General features: G+C 35.6%; 2 protein-coding genes across 6 annotated transcripts in view; one reads left to right on the forward strand and one right to left on the reverse strand.

Moving 5' to 3' along the window:
• The window catches only part of LOC125653345 (metalloproteinase inhibitor 2-like), a 13,737-nt gene extending 9,428 nt beyond the window's left edge, over positions 1 to 4,309 (reverse strand). Inside the window, exons 1-2 of one of the 3 annotated variants that reach the window (XM_048882791.2) lie at positions 4,172 to 4,309; positions 443 to 498 (exon numbers count right to left, since the gene is read on the reverse strand). The gene's annotated coding sequence lies outside the window, so the exon portion shown is untranslated. Of the gene's footprint in view, positions 1 to 442; positions 499 to 2,603; positions 2,852 to 3,700; positions 3,911 to 4,171 lie in introns of those variants that run through there. The other 2 variants (XM_048882792.2, XM_048882793.2) reach the window with 2 other exon arrangements.
• The window catches only part of LOC125653327 (synapsin-like), a 95,587-nt gene that overhangs the window by 51,327 nt on the left and 21,613 nt on the right, over positions 1 to 22,647 (forward strand). For 2 of the 3 annotated variants that reach the window (XM_048882762.2, XM_048882761.2), the window contains 5 exons: positions 8,897 to 8,959; positions 10,210 to 10,352; positions 13,265 to 13,339; positions 20,956 to 21,058; positions 21,197 to 21,321. In XM_048882762.2, coding sequence (XP_048738719.1) covers positions 8,897 to 8,959; positions 10,210 to 10,352; positions 13,265 to 13,339; positions 20,956 to 21,058; positions 21,197 to 21,321 — 509 coding nt within the window. Of the gene's footprint in view, positions 1 to 8,896; positions 8,960 to 10,209; positions 10,353 to 13,264; positions 13,340 to 20,955; positions 21,322 to 22,647 lie in introns of those variants that run through there. The other variant, XM_056144783.1, reaches the window with a different exon arrangement.

The raw sequence follows: 22,647 nt of genomic DNA on the forward strand, positions 1-22,647 counted from the left end.
TTACAATAGACAGGTGCCTTGTATCTTGTCAGTGAAGGATCTGATATGTCCCTATATTTATCCGCCTTGAAATCTACATTGCCATTACCTAAATACCTTTGTCATTCGATCAGATATTCCAATATAAAGACCCCCGGTGCATTCAGAACTGTTTTGGCCTTTTCTGATATCAATGAATTGAAATGATGTGCTACAGAAAAATGTGTACAGAACTCCCCGCTGATTCATTTACCTACATATTATCAAGTACTAGCTTTAATTTTTGTTGCTGTATGATAAGCGGGACCAATGAACCAAATAAAGAGAACACATATAGTAAATATAAGTTAAATAGTCATCTGCTACTGCGCATTTCAACATATATTGTGTTACCTTTTAAGATAATGTCGTTGTAAATGATCTTATTTTATCCCAGTCATTAAATAATCAATACAAAACTTACCTGGTAGTAAGTGGGTAGATCTATCTGTTAGACATTGCTAAGGACTGACCAACAGGCTACAACAGAACAAGATAAATATAAAGCACAAAAAATTCACTTCCGCCCAACGACCTGCGGAACCAAATCCCCCAGCAACGTCTGAGCAGCGCGCTAGACAGCTCCACCATCTAGGCAAGTCAAAAAACTTGCTTTTTATGACGATGGAATTCTAGCCATTAGCGTATCCAAAATATAGTGAATGTTTGCGCTTGATATTGAATATTTCTTCATTTAGGGTAGTTGTGTTCATCTAAGAGTTCATTGCAATCTTTGTGCTTTATATGAAATATGTCAAATGCAGTGTTTATCTTGTATGATCCTACGTTAACTATAACTGTATCCCATTTCCATTCTCAATGACCGTGTAGTGAGTGACAGTGCGGCGAGAATTCCATCGTCATCGAAAGCAAGTTTTTAAACTTGTTTAGATATCGTCCAACGGTCTTGCGCTTAAAGCTAGTCAGACGCTGCTAGGAGATTTGGTTCCGCAGGTCGTGAGTGGATACAAGGTCAAATACAAAAAGTATACAAATCACTAAAATGACCAACGAAACGAACAACTACATATAAATACACCTAGAATTACAACTACACTAAATGACACCGCAGACTACGTTTTGGGTTTTTAGGCTCGCCAATCAATGCTAAAGGTGGATCGAATTAGAACATGTCCTGTTCGTCCAAGGAACTGATCCCCAATGTACGAAGTAGTAATAATAGACTTAATTAATCTCAGGTAGAACGAGTTAACCATATTACATAGATGAATAGTAAAGAAGGGACAGGTCGTCCTGAAAATTTCACAATTCACTGTTGTTCGTGTCGTTGGTCATTTTAGTGCTTATTATATCCTTATCTATCTGACCTCGTATCTACTATTAGATCTGACACTTTGGATGTTGAGTGTTGTTGGATTTTAGTTAACTACTAACAGTATTAAGGGAAAATGTTTTACTTATATAAGAAATATGTATATAGGAATTAAATCAATAACTAAGATAAATGGCATGTCAACTGATTTTTTCACCTGTAATGTTGGAGTAGGACAGTGCGAAAAAAAAATTCCCTTTCTGTTTGCTTTGTACATTAACGATCTTGAATAATTTTTTACAAGAGAAAGGCATAGTTGGTCTACAAAGTGTTACTAATTCAATTTAAGAAGAACTTATGTTGTACTTGAAACTTTTAATTCTACTATATGGAGATGATACATTTATAATGGCTTAATCTGTCGATGAATCAAAATGTGCGTTGAAGGATTTTTTTTACTGTACACAGTGGAAATTGAATGTTAATGTCGAAAAACAAAACTTTTGACATTCTCAAATGGTCCATAGATGAAAAGGCACTTTTATTATAACGGTGGTGTTATAAAAAATGTCAAAGAATTCAAATATCTTGGTATTGTATTTTCAAAATGAGAGTCTTTTGTTAAAGCTAATAAACATTTATGCGAACAAGCCCAGAAAGCTATGTATGGAGTCAAAAGAAAAATTAGACTGTCTAATCTACCAATTTGTTGTCAATTTAACCTGCTTGACAAAGTCGTTTTATCAGTTTTAATTTATGGATGTGAAATATTGGGGTATAAAAATTTACAAGTTGTAGAGCGCATTCATTTAAAATTTCTGAACCATTTTTAGCTGAAAAGCTCCACGACCTCATTTATGGTAGATGGTGAAACATGTCGTTTCCCAATTTATATTAATGTGTATATAGTAGAATGATTTAAAATTATTGCCAGGTTATGATTTTAAAAATTGTAAATGTACTTTATAAATTTTTGTATAGACAATATCTTAACGGCACTTTTAAAACTCTCTGGTTTGAATGTATTCATAGAATTTTAAACATGTGTGGTCTTTCAAATATATGGCATCAACCAGAAATGGATAACAAATGCTGTCAAACGAAGACTTAAAGATCAATTTATTCAAACATGGTCGAGCGATATGTCAAATTGACAGGCACTCGATAAATAAAAAAAATGTCTTCCTGTAAACAAACTATTCACAAGGTATATCACGCCGCCATCGTAGTTTTCATTTTAACCAGCTGCATAGCTTGGCTTGCAATTTTCGGCGAAAAATTATATTTTAAAATATGATAATTACACCCCTACCGTCAAGCAGCAACTCTGTCAAGGTCTTATCTCTCACATAGTCATGATGAACAGGAAATAATGTCCATTTATTGGCTATAACCAATCGTCAAATATCGTCTACTGCTTCTCAAATGCGAACTATCGTTTGAGTTATTTTTTTATTCTTGTCAAGAATTTTAGACAAAATATTGTAAAGACATCTTCTCTGGCACCCCTGTTTTCCCCTCTCCGTATTACATTCCTCTGCCACACACCAATAATGCAGGCTCTTAATTTTGGTGTCCAAAACCAGTAAGTAAAATAAATAAACGAAATCGTGTGATTGTTAGCTAAACCGGAAGTAAGCATACCTTAAAAACAATCACCAAATCACATGACTTAGGTACATTCTATAAACACAAAATACGCACGGAACGGAACTCCAAATTCCCCATTTCCATTATATATTAGAAAATATAGTACCTACCTAAATACAGTTATTAAATTTCATGAAATTATGTCAACTAGTAAGGTTAAAACACTTTTTAAAAAACTCTGTATGTTTATCTGAAAAATCTATGAGTTAGTCTGCCCTCCTTAACATATTTTGTAAACACTTTTTCACTACGTGTAAATTGTGTATTTTTATTTACTCTGAACTTATTGTATTCAAATGTATGTTTATCTAATGTACCTCATGTTCCAAATATAATGTGGTTTGAGTGAGTAAATGATCTTGAACTTAAAAGTATCAGATCTATAAAATAGATCAATAGATAGGTCAACAGAGAAATTATTTAAAGCACCAACGTTACGAGCAATGAAAATTTCGGGACGACCCATCACTTTCTCAGGACAAAGTTGTTCACACGTCAAAAAAAACAACAAAACAACAAAAAGCAAAACTATATCTATTCTAAAACTACTGTCTACAATATACTATATTTTGTACATAATTGGTTTTTTGGATTACAGACTTTATAACCCACGTCCGATCAGTTCGATATACTAACTGTAGTGTACTTTATGATAACCCCGATACTGAGGTATCTATCTACCAGGTCTTCAAATGCTTTCTATTCAATTATCTTGTTGAATTCCACCCCACCCCCTTTACGCTCAAACTGCCTTCTTACCTGTACAAGTTTGCTTTGCTTCCTTCATAGGTTAGTACCCCCTACCTTCACAGGTATAAGGCGTCTCCCAAATGAGCCCCTACCTTCACAGGTATAAGGCGTCTCCCAAATGACCCATCTTTGGGAGCAACTTGTATATTTAAGAGATGTTCCAAATACCGATCACCTCTATTGCAGAAAATGGCATTAACCCAGAAAGTTTATGATGTTGACCAATTTTGACATTTTTCACTAACATAAAAGCTTATGCTTGAAAAAGAAACAAATTGAATGACAAAATACAAATACTAGGACTAAATGTTTAGTTTGTTGATATTAGGGGGAATGTGAAAACAATCAAGGAGTACTTTCCACTCCCACGCCGATTCTACATATCACCGCATTCTTTCACACCTCTGTCAGGCAAACAAACTAAAACATTTATTCCTTAAATAGTAGTAAGAATACAGTTGATGGTTCTTATTTACTCACAATCAGAAACAGAAATCCATTAGGTCCCAACTAATTTACAAAAACCTGTATCTACACACACACACAAAACCCAACAGATCCTATACCATCCCTAATAACATTTTATTGAAGAGTATCAAAACCATTGGAATTCCTTTTATGTGTAATCATTAGCTCATTCAATGAGCTCTATCGGGTTTCCTGTTTTAAGGGCAATGATTCTTTGTGAACATAGTTTTGCAATGTGTTGAAAGGCGTATTTATGTTATCGAATGATCTCCACCCGTGTCCACAATACACCGCACACAGGACTTTTGTGATACAACATGTGCAAAGCCCCAGAGGTGGAGAATGGTGTGATATTAAGTTGCTGTTTCATGATTTGTTTTTGCATACCACATAAAGAGTTTTTTTTTAATGTATCAGAGTTTGCGAGGGTTTAGGAAAATAAAACAAAATAACGAATATATATATATATATATATATATATATATATATATATATATATAAAAGCACTAAAGTTCCAACAACACCCGATACCTCAAAGTGTGGATCCACAACATGGATACAAGGTCAAATACAAAAAATTATACAAAGCACTAAATGACCAACGACACGAACCCAGTGCTTTATATATATATATATATAAAGCACAAACAAACAATTATAACACCCAACCTTACGTTTACCCCTAGGATCTAAACGATACATGTGAAAATCAATTAATTAATATATAAAGCACTAAATAATCACAACTAGGTACTGAAAATTTTCGCCCCAACCCGGGGTCGAACCAGCGACGTACGGCACCCACCGCCCAGCTTCCTTTTTTAGGGAAGTCGTTGTGGCCGAGTGGACTTACGCACTGGTTTGACAATCTTGCTAGGCGGTGGGTGCCGTACGTCGCTGGTTCGACCCCGGACTGGGGCGAAAATTTTCAGTACCTAGTTGTGATTATTTAGTGCTTTATATATTAATTAATTGATTTTCACATGTATCGTTTAGATCCTAGGGGTAAACGTAAGGTTGGGTGTTATAATTGTTTGTTTGTGCTTTATATTAAATATTCTATACAATTGCATCGAGAGATCCACTCTCCTTATAAAATATCTTAAACACTGAATGACACAGCGACTGTGTGGGATTGCATCAGTGTGTATAAGTAGCGCTTTAGGAGCATAACAAAGCTTCCTTTTTTAGGGAAGTCGTTGTGGCCGAGTGGACTTACACACTGGTTTGACAATCTTGCTAGGCGGTGGGTGCCGTACGTCGCTGGTTCGACCCCGGACTGGGGCGAAAATTTTCAGTACCTAGTTGTGATTATTTAGTGCTTTATATATATATATATATATATATATATATAACGTTTTAATTGTTTGTATTTAAAATACTTTCAGATCATCAATTGTATCAAAGTTCATTATATATAGGAGGAGCCAGATATTTTCAATGATAATGGTATCAGCTAGGGGACTGAGCAGGCCATGGGAGAGTTGGAATATTGTTATTCTCGTTTCAAGCTCTGGTCATTCTTGAGGCATGGGGTGGAATATTGTCGTCCTGAAACATATTTGTGAAATATTTGGCCATTACTGGCCACAGGTTCTCATCTAATACGTTTATATATTTTTCACTGTCCATAATTCCGTCTATGAAAGTCCGTAATCCGTAACCCTGGTATGTGATACAACCCCATATAAGTACTTTCAAGTTCCTTGCCAGTGCGACACTTTAGATTCCGATGCACATACATATGTAGGGAGGTGCTTTTGTCGCTTTGTTCTTCAGACTTTGACAATCCCACAACCATTCACAGTTACTGCCATTTCATCACTAAATATCTAATAATTAATCATGTTTATTCGGTATATACATACATACAAATATACATACATACCGGTACATACCAAGGATACCCCATGAAAGATCGAAAGCTTATTTCCAATCCAATGGGGTCCTTTGATGCACGGATATTCGCGCTAGGGAGTAATTATGTGGGGGGGGGGGGGGGGACCGGAGTACCCGGAGGAAACCCGTGTTCAAGCGGGTGACCACCAAACCCTCTCACATTCAACCACTGCTGATCACGGGGATCGCACTCGGGTTGCAGCGGTGAGAAGCGGGAGCGCTACCCGGACACCTAGCAGTGTTCAACTACTGTCCATGTTAACTTATTTCTGCGATAGCTCGATTTCTCAAGTCATACCTATGAATTGATCGCTGGATTGTCCTTCTTAGCACCGATACATAGTTAAAAGCATTAAATTCATTAGTGATATCTTCCAGCTTTGATATCCAGTTCCCCCGAATGATACGATTAAGTGTCCGACAACTCCGATCGGGCATGTTTTAGGTCGTCCTGATCGGTGGCGATTTTCAATAGAGACGCGCCATGATACCGCTTCAAAAACCTAGAGATAGTTGCTGGACTTATTTTCAGTACATTACATCTTTCTCTTTGTTTAAACCTGTTAATTTTATAACTCCAAAATAATTGTTTTCGTCTCATATGTCATTTCCTGTCGTTTGGTATCCATTGTAAACTAAAGCCGGTCTGCAGCAGAAACAGACGCTAACGCGGCAGACGACAGTTTTGTTTTGTTTGTTTGTTTGTTTTTATTTTTTTGTGTGTTCTGAAACATGTGGGTAGGGGTATACATGTACATCAAAGTCAGATTATGTCAGACTAATGAAAACTCACATTTCCCTTTTGTCAATACTTGTATTTTATATTGGTGTAGTTAATAAATTATGACCCTAAATTACATGTAATCTATACATACTGGCGCTAGTGCACAATACATGTTCTGAGCAGGTGCCCTTTTCTCACTTTGATTTTCTCTTTGGGCTAAATCCACACCATCCAAACCCCATCAGAGTACCATGCGAGGGGATTTAAACATTGTACAGAATCAAGAGAGCTCTGTCTTCTTTAAAATCTCTCTCAGCTACAGACTTTTTGCTGGATCATGCATTTCTTCAGCAACTGACCACATGTCTTAGTTTTGTATTTTCACCAATAGATATGCTAGGAATCATTGTGACACCTACATGTTGCATATCAACTTTTTCATTAATCACTCGTCTACACTTGACATATATCCTAAAATTATTTTACACATTTTTAAACACGTAATATCACTTCAAATATGGGGCATTTCCATTTTTTTTTAAAGAAAGTACATCGGGCCTATAATGCGAAACAGTCCCCTGCTAGGAAAAGAGTACCAATTCATTCCCCATAGAACTCAATACTACATGCAACGTTTGGTCCTCTCACTAATTAACTACATTGATTTTAAACAAATGATTTCAAACATTTGAAAGTTCATTCCAAGTGCTAATTAAACAAGAGGCCCATGGGCCACTTCGCTCACCTAAGTCACCTTGGCCCATATCTGAAGACTTTCCATATATGTGACCAGCCATGAGATTTTGGTTCCAAATGAGGAATTCATCAAAAATGATATTTTCGCTTTAAAATGACACACATGTGTGCCTAAATGCGCATTGAAAATTTTATGGTCTTATCTTGCATGGTTTCGGAAATATGACGTCACGAATATGATATATTATGGTGTAGAATTTCATTCATTTGGAAAACTCAATGATGCACACATTATATTTGCATGTAAAACCTGATTCCCTATTATGGCCCCAACCCACCCCTGGAGGCCATGATTTTTGCAAACTTGAATCTACACTATGTCAGAAAGCTTTCATGTAAATGTCAACTTCTTTGGCCCAATGGTTCTTCCCTATATTTGTATGTAAAACTTTGATCCCCATTGTGGCCCCATCGTACCCCCCGGGGGCCATGATTTGAATAAACTTGAATCTGCACTATGTCAGAAAGCTTTCATGTAAAAATCAGCTTTTCTGACTCAGTGGTTCTTGAGAAGAAGATTTTTAAAGATTTTCCCTATATATTTGTATGTAAAACTTTGATCCCCCCTTGTGGCCCCATCCTACACCCGGGGGCCATGATTTGAACAAACTTGAATCTGCATTATGTCAGAAAGCTTTCATGTAAAAATCAGCTTTTCTGACGTTTTCTCTAGAACAAGCGGCCCAATTTCAATCACACTCGGTACAAATCATCCTTGGGTGAAGGGGATTGAAGTTTGTACAAATTAAGGATCATGCCCCTTCAAAGGGGAGATAATCACAAAAATAGTGCAAATGCAAGTCTGTTAAAATCATGGCCCCTGGGGTAGGGTGGGGCCACCAAATAGGATCAAGGTTTTACATATGAATATATAGGGAAAATCTTCTTTTCAAGAACCACTGGGTCAGATAAGTTCAAATTTACGTGGGAACTTCCTGACATAGTGCAGATTCAAGTTTGTTGAAATCATGGCCTCCGGGGTAGGGTGGGACCACAATAAGGAATCATAGTTTTACGTGCGAATATGTAGGGAAAATCTTTAAAAATCTTCTTCTCAAGAATCACTCAAAAATTACTCGTCCTGATGGCAATTTCCTGACATATTGCAGATTCATGTTTATTAAAAACAATGCCCCCCCTCCCCCCCATGTGACCTATGGGTCTCTTGATTCTTATCATTGTCGACGTCTCCATAGGAATGCAAATTGTCGAATGCGATGTAAAACAGCAAACATTTTGGTTTTCATTTGTACGTTTCGTACTTTCCATACCCCTATTGGCGATATCATTCCATTACTTACTGTTTTTCTAACATACTTCTAATATGTAGTCGTAAAATTCTTTTGTTGGTATTTCAGCTTATTACACCCAAATTTCCAGCAGTTGTGAAAATTGGACATGCACACTCGGGTGTCGGAAAAGTAAGTTGAATGATCTTGTTTGTACAAATAAAAATCACCTAACAACCTTAACAGTATATTTCATCTGACGTTGGACGCCAAGTGTGAATATATTGTTATTCAGATATTTCAGGTTTCATACATATTTTGACCGACTTTTATCATATTCATGTAAATGTGCTATTTTTTAAATGGATTTTTAGAGAATGATTGAATTTTATTGTAAAGAATGCTTGACCGTATTTCTTGGTAGTACCGTGTATAATTATATGTGTGTTGGAACTGGTCGACTCTGTTCAATGAGTAATAGCGATACTTTATTTTACATAATTACCAGTGTAAGGTAATAAACTAACTGTGCATAAAATGCGAGAAAAATGAACCTTTATTATTTACTCGTGTGTGACAGGGAAATTCCACCTCTGTAACAATATTCGCTGTCTAGAACTTGACTAAGCCTCGTCCTTATTGAGTGCCAAATTAACTCAAATAATTAAAGTCATCTTTTTATTTGAAGATATCATCAATTCATTTGATGCGCGCAACAATTCAATTAAATATCTCTTCAAATAATTAATGAAATCTTTAATACAGAATTATTACGCGCATTAATGGAATTGTTGATAGCCTTAATTATTCTGCTGCATTGATGTGCGTAATAATCTTGCAATGAATTAATGATAACAATAGAATTGATGCGCGCTATAATTCATTTCAAGAGAGCAATAATTTCATGAATGTGCACCTCATTTCAATTATTTGATGCGCTCTAATTCGTTGAGAGAGGAATTATTTGATTAGAGATATCTTCAATTCAACATATCCACAACTGAATTAATGATCTCTTTAATTGAATTGTTGCTCTCTTTATTCGAATTGGTGCGTGCATTCATAAAATCGTTGTAAATAATTAAAGATATCCTCAACCGAATTAAAGAGGTCATCAAATCATTGGTATCGAGCAATGATTCCACCAAATTAATGCACACATCGATTCAATTGATTTGATGCGCGCATCAATTTAGTGGTTGCGCTCAATAATTGAATTAATGATATCTTCAAGTAATAAGTGATATCTTCAATTGTTTGAGTTTGTGTTAATATGGCGCTCCATATGCCCTACTCTGCGAATCTTGTCCCCTCATTGAAATTTCTCAATCCCGCACTCGTAGAAACCAGAATTTTTCATGCGGCATTACATCCTAGCCATTTTTACCACCGTAATTTGACAAGGTCAAATTTTCTAATCATGCTGGTATTGACTGTTTTAGGTCCGGGTTGCAAACCACTATGATTTTCAAGACATTGCTGGGGTGGTGGGAGTGAGTCACCGCTACTCTACCACGGAGTGCTACATCGACACTTTGTACGACATTCATATCCAAAAGATTGGCAATAACTACAAAGCCTATATGTGAGTCAGTCCAGCGAAATCAAAAGCTTCACCATAATTGACTAGCAGCTATTGAAGATGTGTTGAAGCGTTTATACCAAACTAAACAAAACTCAGAGTATGGTTTTGTTGGAGGAATGCAATCATGTTCTCAAAAATGTTAGATAACAATGGACAATGTTCCATTATTGAATGAAACACTTGCATCGCCTAGATTAGATACAGATTGTAGCGATTTGTCATTAGTTGTGCCTGTTGTATAAAATTTGGTAGTTATAACGATCTAATTTGCCAATACAACCTAGCTGTCTGACGTGTTTCATACCGATTGTTAGGCCGTTCTTGGCACACTGATTTTGACTACGGATAACTCAGTTTACCTGATCAAGATATGAAGCTCATGGCGGATGTGACCGGTCTAAAGGGGATGCTTACTCCTCCTAGGCACCTGATCCCACCTCTGGTATATCTAGGGGTCCATGTTTGCCCAACTCTCTATTTTGTATTGCTTATAGGAGTTATGAGATTTGATCACTGTTCTTTCCTGATATACCTGCATTATTGCGCCGGTGTTGTGCAATCCTTCAGCAGGTTCTCTCTAAAAGAGTGAGGATTCTGAATTTTGACTTAAACTGATCACATTGATTTTTTAAAGGCATAGGGTCTATCTTTTATCTCAAAAATGACATCACAATATTTTGCAAGAAGAACTCCAAAAAAAAACAAACAAATTTGTAGTATTAATTATGAGTTATCTATAGCTGAAGCGCTTTGAAAAAGAAGTCATTTTGACGTTTTAGCCCTTTATAAAACTTTTGTCTGGAGGACAATATATTAAACTGGTACCCCGCTGATTGGTGGCTACAGATGCGAAGTCAATAGGGTACCAGTTTAGGCAAATGAGAACAGGGAATTATTCTGTAATTCATAGGCGTAGCTTGGGTTCGAATATTACCGAGGCAGGGGGTCTGGGGGGCTGCGCCCCCCAGAAGCTATCGACATTTTAACAACGTAAAAGGTGTTTTTTTTTTTTTTTACCGAGGCAGCTGCCTCGGTTGCCTCAATGGAAGCTACGCCACTGTAATTACTATCGTATCCAATGTGTTTGAAAACATTCTGAAGAACTTTTTGTGATTTTCTAATTATGATCTTAAATTTCGCCACCTTTTCGGAACATGCAACATTTCACCAATATCTTAGACCCTATATCTTTAACAATGAATTGTTATCGTAATTGTTATCATCATCAGTTTTCGAAATTCTAGAATATCACCATCAAGTTAGAAATAGAGGATTTTATTACACAGTGTATTTCTTGTTTTGATTTTTTGTGTGTTTTATATATCCCTGACTCTGTAGTGAATGTTTCACACTAAAGTTTATATGAATCAGAAGGAAAAGTCCTGAGATAGCTAAAAGAGTATAAACACTGGTTCGCATGGTATAACTTGTGAATATACAACTGTAGCTTAATCCGTTTAGAAACTTTTCACTACTTCCTCATGACTGACCAGAAATTCAAGACCTGTATACAGTCTCGATAGTACTAGCTCGTTATAACGAGATACTAATTCGTTATAGCGAGATAGTTAACTCGTTATAACGAGATACTAACTCTTTATAATGCGATACTAATTCGTTATAACGAGATAATTAACTCGTTATAACGAGATACATGTAATTAAATCGTTATAATGAGATACTAACTCGTTATAACGAGATATTCTTTTACCCGTTCAAAATGAGCCTAGCCGACTTTCGTAAATTTCACACTATAAGATGAAAAACAGTTTTCATGTTTGACGTTATGTATTGAATACCATCACTTGACCTCTAAAAACATAATATTATTAGTTATGTAGACAATTAGAGGGTTGGGGTCCTTGAAAAAAATCATATAGGGCGAGGTGTAAGCCATTGCCGCCATGTGAATAGATTCGAATTGGTTTAATGCGAATTATTTTATTTTGCATTGAATTTAATGCGAACTAAAATTTAATGAGCATCCGTGTGAACAGAGCAATATCATTCGTTTCCACGAATGACGGACTCTAGGTGTCTTCTTAAGGTAGCGTGTTTGAATTGGCGGTGCCCTTTGGCGAACTAGACGATCATCCTTCCGAATGCACTGTCCTCCTAGGTAGAGACTGAATTGCACTACCGAATTAAAAATTATTACGCTGTTCTCGAGAATTATCAAAAGATATATTGTTTTTGTACTTTCTGTCCGTCCGTCTGTCTGTCGCAATATCTTGTGAACTCATCTCCTCCTATATGGTTTATCGGAAAAACTTAAAACTTTGTACAATGCTTCATTGCCATTTGTAGATAATTATGTGCAAATTGTCGGGACAGGAGGATCCAATTATTTTCCTAAAAGTTATAGTGGATCTATGAGGGGTGGAAGATGTTAAAATAGCTTGTGAGCAAATAAACTTGGGACTTTTTACGATACTTCATTGCCATTTGCAGATGTGCATATTGTCGGAACAGGAGGATCCAATTGTTATTCTTAAAGTTATAGTGAATCTGAGGGTGTAAAATAATTTGTGAACACTTATGGTTTATCAGAGTTCATAATGTCTATGTTCCTGTTCATGCCTTCTCCTCCATACCACACCATTCAATACATTAAGGGGAGGTTTCATTTGGTGTACTTCTAATTTGGCGACCTGGGGAGACATTTGTTTTTCATACAATCTCTAGTTTTGTTAAGGTGTTACAATACTTTTCCCCCATATGTATACATGTGAATTTGTCTCAAATTTTGGGATGCCTGTTATCCTCCTATGACTTGACACCACCAACAGAATCTCACTTACATGAGGCTACTTTCATAATACTATTTTATTCATCTATCTTAGGAGAAAGGTATATCATTTCCCATCATTATCAACATTGTAGCTTTGTATATATATTTTTTTTATTTTTAGGAGAAAGTCTATATCAGGAAATTGGAAAGCGAACACTGGTTCTGCTATGCTTGAACAAATAGCAATGAATGAAAGGTACAATTCTATAGCAATGAATGAAAGGTACAATTCTATAGCAATGAATGAAAGGTGCAATTCTATAGCAATGAATGAAAGGTACAATTCTATAGCAATGAATGAAAGATGCAATTCTATAGCAATGAATGAAAGGTACAATTCTATAGCAATGAATGAAAGGTATAATTCTATAGCAATGAATGAAAGGTACAATTCTATAGCAATGAATGAAAGGTACAATTCGAATTGTTAACAATTCTCTCTCTCTCTCTCTCTCTCTCTCTCTCTCTCCAATGAAAAACTAATACTAGTTACGGTGCTTGTGGATAAATGTAATTATTCACCATTTAAAATACATGATTTTTTCAGTCACTGCAAACTTTGGAATAATTAAAAATATATATATATATATAGGTAAAAACAATTTGTTGAAAGGTAAAGTCTGACAAAGGTAATACAGGCTGTCCAGCAGCCCTAAAATTCCTTTAAATCTTTTTTTATTCATTTTAAAAATTCAAAGGAAATTTTCATCGAAAAAGAAAAAAACTCCTATTTTTTCATGTCAATTCCTTTTCATATATGTATTTCTATTCTAGCAATTTTGAAAATGCATTCATACTAAATATGTCTTAATATAGTTTGCAGATTTTATTCAGATTATGCAGTGAAAGGCAGTTGACCAGTGGTTCCATGTGTCAAGCTTGTTTATTGGTTGTGACTTTGTGATAAAGATGTGACTATTAAGGTACATAAATAACAATACTTTTAAGCAATATTTCCTAATGAAGATTATCTGAGGGATAAGTTCATGCTCCTTCACTGAAAGAGTAGCATGCAGTACACATGTTTTATATACAGAAAGAAGTATTTCCCTTTTATTTTTAAGGAGGTATAGTAAAGCCACTATTTGTGTACAATACATGTATACATGGGTAAATGCATTTAACATTTTCAGTAGACACTGTGTTCTTTTTGTTATGCCCCCCTATTGGTTTGCACCTGTCGGTCGGTCGGTAGACCACATGTTGTCCGCTCAATATCTTGAGAACTTGGTGATAATATTTCATATTTGGGTTATTTATGAGTAGAAGAGGACCACTATTGTTTTTCATGTCAAAAGATCAAGGGTCAATCTACTCTGGACATGGTAATATACTGTCCGCTCAATATCTTGAGAACCCTTTGCTTGACAGACATCAAACTTGATACGCTGGTATATCTTTAGAAGAAGATGACCCCTATTGATTTTGAGGTCACATGGTCAAAGGTCAAGGGTCAAATTGGACATAGGAATATACTGTCCGCGCAATATCTTGAGAACCCTTTTGCTTGACAGACATCAAACTTGATACGCTGGTACATCTTCAGGAAAAGATGGCCCCTATTGATTTGAGGTCACGTGGTCAAAGGTCAAACTGGACATAGGAATATACTGTCCGTTCAATATCTTGAGAACCCTTTGCTTGACAGACATTTAACTTGGTACACTGGTATATCTTTAGAAGACAATGACCCCTATTGATTTTCAGATCACATGGTAAAAGGTCAAGGGTCAATCTACTATGGAAATAGGAATATACTGTCCGCTCAATATCTTGAGAACCCTTTGCTTGATAGACATCAAACTAGGTACACTGGTATATCATCAGGAGAAGATGACTCCTATTGAATTTGAGGTCACATGGTCAAAGGTCAAGGGTCAAACTGGACATAGGAATATACTGTCCACTCAATATGTTGATAACCCTTTACTTGACAGACATCAAACTTAGTACACTGGTGCATCTTCTGGAGAAGATGACCCCTCTTGATTTTGAGGTCACATGGTCATAAGTCAATGGTTGAACTGGACATAGTAATACATTTTCTCCTATATTTTAAGAATTATTTGCTTGATTGACACCAAACTTGGTACACTGGTACAGCGTAAGAAGTAGATGACCCCTATTGATTTTTAGGTCACTTGCCCAATCCACTCTTGACATAGGAAGATATTGTGTGCTCAATATTTTGAATTGATGATACTACTATCAATTAAATGATGCATGTGTATAACCCTTTTCAATTTTGCACCATGGGGGGCATATGTGTTTTACAAACATCTCTTGTTTACTTGATATTTTTGCTGTTCAGTTAAATTGTGTAAATGTCTTCTAGCTATATGCACTTCATAGTCCTAACATGTTTAAAAGTAAGAAACTCAATTTTCATTGCAAAATTTTATTGTCCAATGTAACAAATGTAACAAAAGTTTGATAAAAAAAAAAATAATGGTGAGGAAATGTGGTGGCTAGAAGGTGAGAAGAGGAGGCCACATCACTGTTATTAGGTTATATAGCTAGTGGACAATTTTTCAAATTCTATGACGATATTTTCATGTTTTAAAAGAATGTGGTTCTCTCAATAAGAAAATAATTACATCATTCTGCATATTTCAGGTTATAGCCAATAATAGCTGAGACAATGGAACCCTGGAAGATGCCCTTCCTGCACTTAAAGTATCTTTTGTAGGTTTTGTTGTCAAATTTGCGAAGGTAAGTCCATTTTTAAAATGTCTAGAACTGCCCTAATTTAATTACAAATTCCTAATTTTAGCACTAAATCAGCCTAAAAATTTCTTCATTTTATCCCCAAAATTAGCCCTTATAGTTTGTAAAAAAGGTGCTGGACAGCTTGGTAATATGATGATGTCACACAAACCTAATGCTTTAAATCTGTATGTTTTAACTCATTTTATATATACGTCTGTCTCTGGAAACTTTTTGAAACTTTTTTATTTCTCTTAAGGCTCCACATGGAGCATAATAGTACAAAAAAGGTAAAATCAATAACAACGATGTTTAACACAATGAATGAAACACAACAGGAAGGTAATATAAACATATGGACAGTACTAACTTGATAAATTTGGCAAGTCCTATCATAGTATAGGACAGGATGCATAGACCTGTTCGAAAACGTGAGTTATCTCTCTTTGTATTCTAACATTTAGTCAATCTCTACCCAGAGTTATCGTTCCTTACACTCACTTGCATCTCTGTAAACGTCTCAAGGGTTTTACAAGATTTTTGTAAAATGGCACGTATGCTCAAATAAAGTATGGTTTTGACTTGAGATACAAAAATATACGCAAATAAATAAATATTGAGCAGATGTCAAGTCTATTTGTGACACAAGAAGCATTGATTTGGGTTGAAACGTAGATATTGGGTAGTTCTATTGCACCATAGATAGGTACATGAAGAATATATAGTAATGGAAAAAAATATACAAATAGTTGCTTGTCCTACATTTTCCAGATATTTTATAAAATAGTTCTTAGTTTTATTAGCCGTAAAAAAGTGGATTTACACGTGGAATAACATTGCTTATTTTGAGACGTTAACAGAAGTGTAAGTGAAAGCAAGGAACGACAACTCTGGGTAGAGATTGACATTAGTGTGAATAAGGCAACTTCCGGGTAGTAACACAATCAGACTGCGCAATATTTTAAGTGTTATGTTGAGTATGGATGCTGTTCAAAATCGAAAACAGCTGAAATCATTTCTATGAGAGTTAATGGAAACAAAAAAGAATTTCTTGATCGAGTCAGAGGTGTGATTTTTCGGGGGGGGGGTGTAAATAAAGAATTTCGAATTGAAAATCAGACATTCACTTGTTTACAAATGTCTCCAATAACGACTGGCATAATTATTTTGTACGAAATCAGAACAGAACTACTGGTTCTCAAAAGATGATTGCAACTCATCTCATGCTGCTCAAAGCTCGGATTTTTACGTGGATCAACATGTGTATACATGGATCTTGCATATCATGATACCCCCCCCCCCCCCCAAAAGAAATTACATAAAGTAGGAAATCAATGCTCTCAAAGTAGGAAATCAACGCTCTCACTGTTTTATCAGGGCTAAAATTATTCCATCACTACCAACCGACTCTTTCAAAAATAAAACAGATTACAATGTTTGGATAACTCTCTCCAAAGTAACTAGTACTGAACGTGTTCACTCTGTGTCCAAATCATTTACACATAAGTAACTAGTAACTGAACGTGTTCACTCTGTGTCCAAATCATTTACACATAAGTAACTAGTAACTGAACGTGTTCACTCTGTGTCCAAATCATTTACACATAAGTAACTAGTAACTGAACGTGTTCACTCTGTGTCCAAATCATTTACACATAAGTAACTAGTAACTGAACGTGTTCACTCTGTGTCCAAATCATTTACACATAAGTAACTAGTACTGAACGTGTTCACTCTGTGTCCAAATCATTTATACATAAGTAACTAGTAACTGAACGTGTTCACTCTGTGTCCAAATCATTTACACATAAGTAAATAGTAACTGAACGTGTTCACTCTGTGTCCAAATCATTTACACATGTGCAGCATGTAGCTGGGATTGTTTATCTCACCTGATATATTTAGAATAGGTAATTAAATCAAAATCCGTTTTCAATTGTTAAATATTGCTCGGTTGGTTCATCATGTGTGTGTGTTGGGTGGTGGTGGTGGGGCACTCTCAGATGTTCTCTTTGGGGGGATAAGTAAGTTTGAAACCCCAATAGAATGCTTTTGACGTCTCTGTACCTTCCCTCTTTTCCTTTTTTCTTTGTTTTTAGCCCCCTTGAAATGTTTGATTATGTAGGCACGTATCGTGTCATAACAGAAAACCTCAAATATTTTACCCAAAATGGCTGGATTCACCGGTACATACTCTTGTCAACTTATTTAATGTATTACTATTAATTCAGGTGGTTCAATTATAGTTTTATTTTATTTTGAACAAATTGTGTACTAGTAAATGTCAGTTTAAAGATGATTTGTGACGATAAATTTCTTTATGGTTATACTTGTATTTGAAACCGTTTGTGTGAGTAGTCAGCTGGAAATATGCCTCTTATTTACAAATTTTACTCGCCAGTCGAAGGAGGTGGACATTTCCAGAATATCAGAAGTGTCAGTCCGACATACCTAGACGTACATCGTGTCAAAACTTTTATCGCTGAATGCACTACATTGATATTGAACAAGCAACCTCTGACATTTTGTTATAAATCTGACTGTGTTAAAACAGAGTAAATATCCTGATGAAATTTATGAAGAAAACCTATGCATTGCGATTTTTTTTTTATCAACGTTAACATATTTGTTGACGTGATTGCTGTAAAATTATTCAGCAACATCTTTGCGGCCTTCTGCACTGACGCTTCTCGAATATACTACCCGGAAGTCTTAAACGACATTACGCAAGCGCACTACGTTCCGGATCAAGGAAAGATAACTCATGTTTTCGGATTGGCCTCACAGCGATGTCTGTACGTCCGTCTGTCCTTCCATCTGTCTGTCTATTTGTCCGTTCGGGGTTTTCTGTTTCTATTAAGAGGGATATATTGCTTTGCATCTGTCGGTCCAGGTCGTTTGGTCGGTAGACCACATGTTGTCCGCTCAATATCTTGAGAACCATTCACTTGATCGTAATGATATTTCATTTGCGGGTTGGTTATGAGTAGAAGAGGACCCTATTTTTAAGGTCAAGGGTCAATCTACTCTGGACATAGGAAGACATTGTCCGCTCAATATCTTAAGAACCCTCTACTTGACAGACATCAAACTTGGTACTATGGTACATCCTTAAAGAGTAGATGAGCCCTATTGATTTTGAGGTTACATGGTCAAGGGTCAAACTGGGCATAGGAATATACTGACCCCTCAATATCCTGAGAACCCTTTCCTTGACAGGCATCAAACTTGGTACACTGGTACATGTTTCGGAGAAGATGACCCCTATTGATTTTTAGGTCACATGGTCAATCCACTCTTGACATAGGAAGATATTGTCTGCTCAATATTTTGAATTAGTGATACTACTATCAATTAAATGATGCATGTGTATAACCCTATTCAATTTTGCATCATTGGGGCAAATATGTTTTACAAACATCTCTTGTTTCATTTCTCTTTCACATATCAAACTGAAACTTTTTAGCTCTTCTGATCAAAACTTTTCGCTGTCCGTCGTTGGCGTCCTTTTCGTAAACTTTCACATTTTCATCTTCTTCTTCAGAACCACTGGGCCAATTTCAACGAACTTGACATATAACTTCCTTGGATTAAAAGGATTCAAGTTTGTTCAAATGAAGGATCATGTCCCCTTCAAAGGGGAAATAATCACAAAGATGCAAAAATAGGGTGGAGTCTTCTCAAGAACCACTGGGCGGGAAAAGCTGAAATTTACATGAGAGCTTCCTGACATAGTGGAGATTCGAGTTTCTTAAAATCATGACCCCAGGGGTATGTTGGGGCCACAATAGCGAATCAAAGTTGGACATGCGAAAATATAAAGAAAATCTTTATAAATCTTCTTTTCAAGAACCACTTTGCCAGAAGAGTGGGGATTTAACTGAAAGCTTGCTGGTATAGAGTAGATTCAAAGTTCAGATTTTGGCTCCCGGGGGTAGGGTGGGGCCACAATATGGGATCAAAGTCTTAAATGCAGATTTATAGGAAAATTTTCTCCAGAACCATTGGGCCAATTTCAGTCAAACTTGATACAAATCATCCTTTAATGAATACAATTCAAGTTTCTTCAAATGAAGGGTCATGCCTCCTTAAAAGGGGGAGATAATCACAAGAATGCAAAAATAGGGTAGGATCATTTAAAAATATTCTTTTGTACATAGTGGAGATCCAAGTTTCTTAAAATCATGACCCCCCCCCCCCCCCGGGAGTATGTTGTTGCCACGATAGAGGATCAAAGTTTTACAAGTAAATATATAGGGAAAATCTTTAAAAATCTTCTCAAGAACCACCTGGCTATAAGAGTGGATATTTAAGTGCACGCTTCCTGGTATAGTTGAGGAATGAAAGTGATTTTTATTTGTTTTAAACGATATAAAGTAAGTTGGGGCAGTTTACGCATTATAAACCGCTAAGCGAAGTTGATAATTCCTAAAAGTTAAAGAAAGTCACATCATTAAAGGTACAACAGAAGACATATTTTTACTTCAACAATTTAAACAATGGCGTTTCAACTCCCCCAGTTAACAATTCCGAAAATGTTATCGCATAAAATTTTCAATTTTGAGTTCAAGAGGACTGGGGAATGAAAAAGAAGGGATTTCAGAGCAAATTAGAAACTGGATTTTGGTTTTACATCAAAACGGATTGACAAGAATATATTACAAAAAAGTATTTCGATCAATGAGTCTCGCTGTATGAATGTAAAATGAAACATAATTTTCTTTATCAATTTTCCCATCTATCCGATAAAAAGGCATTAAGTGACTAAACTCATTGTAAAAGAGAAAACATTAGAAGAAATTAATGATAGCAAAAAGCCACTGTCTTCCGAGTTCTAAAGATGTACTTATTGCATCAACGAAAGTCAGCTCTTCTGAAGTGTTTTGTTTTGTAATACTTGGATGACCGTTAAGACCCATGGGCTTATGAATTCCATGTTATTGAGTCCTGGGAATGAACCACTAACTAACGGGTCATAAATTCAAAGAATCTCAAAATTACATAAAACCCTAACAACTGATTTCCTTGTAACTGCATAATTTTTTTTTATATTTGATACTCCAATATTTATTACAATTTTTTTTTTTTTTTTTTTACATGTTTCAGATTTAAATCATGGGTAGACGAGTGTAGCTTAATGTTTGGAGGACTTGACATGTTGGCATTGGAGGCAGTACAAGGGAAGGATGGAAAAGAATATATCATTGGTGTATGTACACACTTAGATTTTAATATAGGATTTCTAATTCTGATACTCTTCAATCCTAAAATTAAGGAATTCTTCAAATGTTTTGATAAACATTCTTTACATGCACTAGATGACTCGAAGTTTGTTGTGTGTTTATAGCTGAACGACTCGTCAATGACTTTACTAGGAGAGAGTCAGGAAGAAGACAGAAAACATATAGTGGATTTAGTACTAGCAAAAATGCAGCATTGTTTAAAACCCACGCCCTCTCTGAGAGCTGTAAGGTACATGAGTTGATTCTTCTGTCTTTTAGTGGGAATGAGTTCCTTACACTCAACAGAAACGCGCCGGACAACATGAAGTGGACTAGTTGCGTGGATAAAGAGATGATTGAAAGATAATAATAAACAAAAATGTTTGATCATGTTAAACATTTAAAGGAAGTGCACATAAAAAAATATTTGTTGCGTAATAAACTTAAAAGACCTACTGAAACTGAATAGTGTGGCCTGAAACTAATTTGCTTGTTTCTATTACGAGATTTGATCCATTAAACACTCTAATTTAAAGGCTTATGGAGGTCATCCATTATTTCCCAGCATGCATCTATGCTCTAACGTAGATGATACACATTGCTGTTGACTGGGTCACTGTTATACAGCAGAAATTTATGGATTCATATTACAATTGATGGAGCAAAAAGAATTAAAATCAAATCTAATGACAATGCATTAAGAAAAAGAAGAAAGCATTCCTCTTGATGCCACATAGTTAAAGGTCAAGGGTTAAACGGGACATAGGAAGATACTGTCTGATCAATATCTTAAAAAACCCTTTGCTTGACATACATCAAACTTGGTACACCTGTGCATCTTAAGGAGAATATAACCCCTATTGATTTTTATGTCACATGGTCAATCTACTCTGGACGTAGGAATATATTATTTCTATGTATTGTAATGCACTTCACCATTGGTTCGTTTGACATCACGTGTCAAAGTATAGAAATGCGGATTGACTGAGTCTTTCTAATTATAAACTTTAAAAAAACAAACTCGGATTGACCTGTACTTTCTAATAATAGATTAGGGAAATTTTGCTACGTGCAACAATGAATGTGATTCGTTGACGTATGTCATTCTAACCAATCAAATTCTCTTTCCGGTCTTTCTAATTATAAAAATTTAAAAAACCTCGGATTGACCTGTACTTTCTAATAATAGATTAGGGAATTGAATTTATTAATAAATTGCTATTATTTCCTTCAGTGGGAAGATGCTCTATTCATTACATGTTTCATAAAATTACTCTATCAGTATAAAAAAAAAAAAAACACTGAAATTAAAACAGCTTACTTTATTTTTTAATCTCAATAAAAATTGCAATTTATGTTCCCCAATTTTGTTAAATATTCTTTGAAAAATAATATAGCAAATGTAGCCCTTTCAATCGGTCGATCCATAGATATATCGACTTCACAGAAAACCATATCGACCTCGCACTTAGTGCTCGGTCGATATGCTTTTCTGTGAAGTCGATATATCTATGGATCGACCGATTGAAAGGACTATATTTGTATAATATTGGCTGTTCAATATCTTGAATTGGTT

This window comes from Ostrea edulis, chromosome 7 (assembly GCF_947568905.1).
Source record: "Ostrea edulis chromosome 7, xbOstEdul1.1, whole genome shotgun sequence".
In the NCBI taxonomy this organism is placed as follows: Eukaryota; Metazoa; Mollusca; class Bivalvia; order Ostreida; family Ostreidae; genus Ostrea; species Ostrea edulis.